At 43.2% G+C, this 6,613-nt stretch overlaps 4 protein-coding genes and 1 pseudogene across 4 annotated transcripts in view; 3 read left to right on the top strand and 2 right to left on the bottom strand.

Annotated features, from left to right (window-relative positions):
* LOC118407670 (zinc finger protein 248-like) overlaps positions 1–854 on the top strand; it is a 5,662-nt gene extending 4,808 nt beyond the window's left edge. Inside the window, exons 4-5 of the mRNA XM_035808186.1 lie at positions 214–279; positions 673–854. Coding sequence (XP_035664079.1) covers positions 214–279; positions 673–854 — 248 coding nt within the window. The remainder of the gene's footprint in view (positions 1–213; positions 280–672) is intronic.
* LOC118407668 (tropomyosin-1-like) overlaps positions 1–6,613 on the top strand; it is a 1,169,601-nt gene that overhangs the window by 71,461 nt on the left and 1,091,527 nt on the right. The gene's annotated exons all lie outside the window — the stretch shown is intronic.
* LOC118407610 (zinc finger protein 25-like) overlaps positions 1–6,613 on the bottom strand; it is an 865,280-nt gene that overhangs the window by 39,811 nt on the left and 818,856 nt on the right. The window lies entirely within an intron of this gene.
* LOC118407627 (zinc finger protein 525-like) overlaps positions 1–6,613 on the bottom strand; it is a 976,997-nt gene that overhangs the window by 30,878 nt on the left and 939,506 nt on the right. The gene's annotated exons all lie outside the window — the stretch shown is intronic.
* On the top strand, positions 2,586–5,387 carry LOC118407666 (annotated as a pseudogene).

Raw genomic sequence — 6,613 nt, forward strand, 5'->3', positions numbered from 1 at the left:
AGAAACCCTACAATTGTGACCAGTGTGACTATTCTGCTGCACATAAAAGCAATTTAGACCGACATATAGCAGCAAAGCACACTGGTGACAAACGGTACATGTGTGAAGTGTGTGGGTTCAGGACTGCTTATAGGTCTGAATTATCCCGACATGTGAGAACCCACACAGGGGAAAAGCCCTATAAATGTGACCAGTGTGACTATTCAGCTGCAGGGAAATCTGCTTTGAACCAACATTTAGCAAAGCACACCGGTGAGAAACCCTACTTGTGTGAAGAGTGTGGGTATAGTGCGACGCGAAATTCTTACTTATCCCAACACATGAGAACTCACACAGGAGAAAAACCCTACAAGTGTGACCACTGTGACTATTCTGCTGCAGATAAGTCTACTTTGGTCAAACACATACGAAAACATACCGGTGAGAAACCCTACATGTGTGGGGAGTGTGGGTTCAGAACAGCTGATAGGTCTACCTTATCCCGACACATGAGAACCCACACAGGGGAAAGACGTTACAAGTGTGATCAGTGTGACTATTCTGCAGCACGGAAATACGATTTGGACAAACATCTAGCAACACACACTGGTGAGAAACCCTTCATGTGTGGGGAGTGCGGGCACAGGACAGCTCGAAAGTCCACCTTATACAAACATATGAGAACGCATTCAGGGGAAAAACCCTTCACGTGTGACCGGTGCGACTATTCTGCTGCACAGAAATGTACTTTGGACCAACACCTAATGACACACACAGGTGAGAAACCCTACATGTGTGGGGAGTGTGGTCATAGGACAGCCGAAAAGTCTGACTTAGCCCGACATATGAGGACGCATACAGGTGAAAAAACCTAAAGTGTGACTTTTCCGCCGCAGAGAAGTCCACTTTGGACAGGCATCTAACAAAGCACACCGGTGAGAAATTCTTCATGTGTGAGAACAGCAACTTGACGGTCTAATTTAGCCCAACACATGAGAACACACACAGGAAAAGATCCTTATGACGTCAAACTAAAACTACACTGCGGCTAGAAAATGTCATCTCCTGAAACATTTGACAAGACAAACCAAAGAACCTACATCTACGTGTGTGACAAATGTACAGCATACAACGGTTTTGCCTTCTAAAACGTGAACGGTCATTTAGAAGAAAAAAATCGTATCCAGGGGTGAAAACATTATCTGTAGTCTTAGTCCGATAACAAAGTTCTGTAAAAATTTACAAAAGAGGCAGACTAGTTCAGGTAGTCTGGCAAGATTTATAGCAAATCTTTTAAGAGCTTGGCTTGAAGTAATGCGCAAGTTGCACTCAATACTTTGTAGATGTTGATTCTGTACATAAGATAGTACTTATGCATAGATTTACTTTTTCCCTTCGTGTTAAATCGATTGTTTCTTTTTTTTAAAGAGTTGTATAAATGTTAGATGTCATAGAAGTATCTAAACGTTTTCGGCATTGGCATTTTAATTTGTTTTAGTTTAATTTGTTCAAAAGAACAACTTAACGTTTGCAACATCTGTCATCTCGCAGCATAGTATATACATAGCCAACAATTAGCATATTGCGTATTGTGTACATGAACTTAAGTATTCCGTGCACTTGTATTCTGTGTTTATTCGGTATTTTGTCTAGCAATATCTTATACATGTTTGAGAACTCGGTGCAGTTTTGTAAAGATCATTATCAAAATAAAGGGATGTAAATAAAACAAAGCCATTGATTCTGTGTTGATTTACATTGTCTATTGAAACGATTCTGACTGCATTGTTTTAGCAGTGTTACATAGGGGGTTGGTTATGTCCAATAGTTGCGTTATTTTGGTTAGGGGTTTTTATTCAAATGAATTCTAAATGTGAATTAAACAAAAACTCTGCGCATATCAGCCGTTTTTGTTGACTTGGCCTGATTGGGCCTAGAAGTGAAAGCCTCACATCACAAACTAAGGAAAAATTGTTGAAAGGCCCTGGTAACATACATCGTACGATTTACCGCGACGGGGATTCCATGCGCGGTAATAGCTACGTACGTTTGAGAAAGCTTGGGCGCAATAGAATTGCTTGGCTTTGCATAAGGTCTTTAGCAGAGTTCATTGCGCATGTGCGAGTGACAGGAATCCTAGCTATTATGTCAAAGGTCACGGCACATCAGAAGAAAACATTGTTCCCTTTGCGTAACAGTATCCGTGTGTATTCAGTAATGTTTACGTTGATGGTTCTTTCACCTTTGGCATATTGCCCAGATTTCATGTTGCTCGCACATGCGTAGTGTACTGTACGAAATAGCTTATACCTGGAACTGTGGTGAGATCGCACAGGTCAGCTGTATGTCCTACTCCTGAGAAAACATGGCTGCCGTGCCGAGAGGAACTGAAAGACACAGCATATTTGATGCCCTACTCATAGCCCCATCTAGACTCAAGACTCGAGTCTTTTGGCGAGTTTTTTCTTCTTATTATTATGTAATGCAGGAACCAAACACAAGCCTTTGATAGGCTCAAAACCACGAGAGTAGAGCGTTATGCGGCGAACTTTCAATTGACCCATTGGCAAGTGATATCAGGTTAATGACCTCTGACCTTTACCCCGTTCATGAGCTGACATCCGCCATTTTGTTTCATGTCGTCGTCTTTGGTGCTCATCTCCACCAAACTTATACGCGATATTTACGTGGTTCCAGAAGTTGTGCTTACTGCTAACCACCTAGACATACAGGTAAGGCCTTGTAGTGTCGTCAAATATCCCAAGTTGGTGCTTATTCAGCGGTAAACTAGAATAGAAGTGTGTTTACGATCGGTAGTGGGGGGGGGGAGTAAATTATGAGTGATGTAACGGCTATTAAATATAGATTTGCACCTTCAATATACGGTCAGAAATGGTGCATCACGAAATCACGAATCTTGCTTTGATGATTATTAACTATAGATTATTTGACGATGATTATGCTCGTGCGCTCTTAATGTGTACTAGTAGTAGCATAGTTCACATGACTGATACCTTTGATGTAATCAGTGTTTTTCTGTATATCGTCTTTTCCATTATTCTAGCACCATTCTAACGTCGGAACCTAACTGAATTCTACCACAAAGCCTACGTTGGAATCAATCAATCAATCAATCATCAGATAATAAAGCTCTTGAGGTGTCTGTGTATGTATATCTGTATGTTTTTCTGTGTCTATGTTGCTGTGATCTATGCATATATTATTTGCTTTTAGTATGTGGGAGTCAGTTAAAGTGCCTGTAAAAAAGAGTCATGAACTGTTGAATCCCCTGTATATATTTATTTATTTGTTTATTTGTTTAGCTGTATACAAACAGCCAGAGCTGCCCAACTATCCGTAGGCTATCGCCAAGGGCTAACCCTGGGAGAGAAGAATACATACATGTTACATAAATAGCTAGTATATATAGCTAGGATATATCCGACTGTTGTTTATTTCATTTACTGAGACTGCAGACAATGAAATACTAGTACTTGGCAAACCATTGGAAACACACCCGGGGTGCTAAAACGGGTCCACTAGTTGCACAAAAGAATTTCTTTTGTCAAATCTGAACCCTTGCTTGTGTGCAAATGACGTAAATGAATTAATCTGTTTTACCTAAATTTTTAACATCATTTCAGAAATGGCGAATTTCACACGTGTGCCTCCTGTTAAAGAGCTTCATGCGGAACACACTGCAGACGAGACACACATCAAAGAGGAGCCGACAGGAGACACTGGATGGCAACAGGATGGACAAGAGAACGTGCTGTGGCAGGAAACGTACAGTAAGGACCAGGAAACCTACGACTACTTCGGTGCAACGCAACCAACCGGACATCCTTGGAAGGAGACTTACAACAGTTGGGAGCAGACAGCAGAGACGGGACGGCAGCAGGACAAGGAAAAGGACGTTCCAAACGACGAAACGTGCGGTGTAAAAGCGGAAATGGAAGATTACAGCTGTGAGCTTTCTACTGGAGAACTGTGTACTGGGCATCCTGGAAAGGAGATGGGCCATTCTGGGAAGACGAGATCCTGTACAGAACACTCTGGGAAGGAGAGTGACTATCCTGGGAAGGAGATGGACTGTACAGAACACCCTGGGAAGGAGATGGACCATCCTGGGAAGGAGATGGAATGTACAGAACACCCTGGGAAGGACAGTGACAGCAGGGAGATCCAGACAACAGACATGGGCCTGCAGCAGGAAACGTGTGACGTGAACTTTCCCCAACCTGACAATACATCAACCTCACAGGTACAGGAGACCAGAGGCTATATGGGAAGGCGTGTGGTTGAAAACACTGGTGAGAAACCCTACATGTGTGGGGAGTGTGGGTACATGACAGCTTACCAGGGTCAATTATCACGACATCTAAGAACCCACACAGGAGAAAAACCCTACAAGTGTGACCAGTGTGACTATTCTGCTGCACAGAAAGTCCATTTGGACTACCATCTAGCAAAACACACTGTTGAGAAACCCTACAAGTGTGGGGAGTGTGGGTACAGAACAGCTAAAAAGTCACACTTATTGGTACATATGAGAGTCCACACAGGACATAAACCCTACAAGTGTGACCAGTGTGACTATTCTACTGCACAGAAATCCACCTTGGACCAACATCTAGTGAGACACACTGGTGATAAGCCCTACATGTGTGGGGAGTGTGGGTACAGGGCAGTCAATAAGTCCACCTTGTCCCGACACATGAGAACCCATACAGGTGAAAAACCCTACAAGTGTGACCAGTGTGACTATTCTGCAGTGCGGAAATCCACCTTGGACCAACATCTAGTGAGACACACTGGTGATAAGCCCTACATGTGTGGGGAGTGTGGGTACAGGGCAGTCAATAAGTCCACCTTGTCCCGACACATGAGAACCCATACAGGTGAAAAACCCTACAAGTGTGACCAGTGTGACTATTCTACTGCACAGAAATCCACCTTGGACCAACATCTAGTGAGACACACTGGTGATAAGCCCTACATGTGTGGGGAGTGTGGGTACAGGGCAGTCAATAAGTCCACCTTGTCCCGACACATGAGAACCCATACAGGTGAAAAACCCTACAAGTGTGACCAGTGTGACTACTCTGCTGCAGACAGAACCACTTTGGCCAATCATCAAAGAAAACACACTGGTGAGAAACCCTACATGTGTGGGGAGTGCGGTTTTAGGACAACTCGGAAGTTTATATTGTCGGCACATATGAGAACACACACAGGGGAAAGACCCTAGAAGTGTGACCAGTGTGACTATTCTACTGCACAAAAGTCGATTTTGGAACAGCATTTATCAAAGCACACCGGTGAAAAGCCCTACATGTGTGGGGAGTGCGAGTACAGGACTGCCTATAGGTCTGACTTATAATTATCCAAACACATGAGAACCCACACAGGATACCGAAAAAAACTACAAGTGTGACCAGTGCGACTATTCTGCAGCACAAAAATCCACTTTGGACCGACATCTAGCAAAACATACTGGTGAGAAACCCTACACTATTCTACTGCACACAAATCTACTCTAGACGAACATCTGACAAAACACACCGGTGAGAAAGCCTACAAGTGTAAGGAGTGTGGGTACAGAACAACAAGAAAGTCAAATTTATCCCGACATAAGAGAATCCATACAGGACAAAAACCCTACAAGTGTGACCAGTGTGACTATTCTGCAGCACACAAATCATCTTTAAAACAACACCTTTTAAAACACTCCGGTGAGAAACCCTACATGTGTAGGGAGAGTGGCAATAGGACAACTCAAAAGTCAAACTTATCCCGACATATGAGAAACCACACAGAAGAAAAACCTTTCAAGTGTGACTATTCTGCAGTACGGAAATCAAATTTCAACAGGCATATCACTGAAAAGCACACAGATCAGAAACCCTACATGTGTGGGAAGTGTGGATACTTGACGGCTAACAGGTCTACCTTTACTGTACACATGAGAACTCATACAGGAGAGAAGCCCTTCAAGTGTGACCAGTGTGACTATTCTGCAGCACGCAAATCTGAGTTATCCAATCATATAAGAACCCATACAGGAGAGAAACCCTATAAGTGTGACCAGTGTGACTATTCTGCAGCACACAGATACGCTCTGAAGCAACATCTGTCAAAACACACTGATGAGAAACCCTACATGTGCGGGGAGTGTGGGTACAGGACGGCTAACATGTCTAACTTAACTGCACATATGAAAACTCATACAGGAGAAAAACCCTTCAAGTGTGAACAGTGTGACTATTCTGCTGCACGGAAATATACTCTAGACTTACATCTAAAAAAACATAATGGTGAGAAACTCTACATGTGTGGGGAGTGTGGGTACAGGACGGCTAGAAAATCTGACTTATCCAAGCATATGAGGACCCACACAGGAGAAAAACCCTACATGTCGGGGAGTGTGGGTACAAGTCAGCTCAAAAGTCTTACTTGTCAAAACATTGGAGGAGAAAAGCCTACAAATGTAACTCCTGTGACTATTCTGCATCAGTGAAACACACCGGTGAGAAACCCTACATGTGTGGGGAGTGCGGGTACAGGTCAGCTCAGAAGTCTAAGTCAACACATTAGAACCCACACAAGAGAAATACCCTATAAGTGTGACTCT

Source organism: Branchiostoma floridae, unplaced genomic scaffold (assembly GCF_000003815.2).
Source record: "Branchiostoma floridae strain S238N-H82 unplaced genomic scaffold, Bfl_VNyyK Sc7u5tJ_1439, whole genome shotgun sequence".
In the NCBI taxonomy this organism is placed as follows: domain Eukaryota; kingdom Metazoa; phylum Chordata; class Leptocardii; order Amphioxiformes; family Branchiostomatidae; genus Branchiostoma; species Branchiostoma floridae.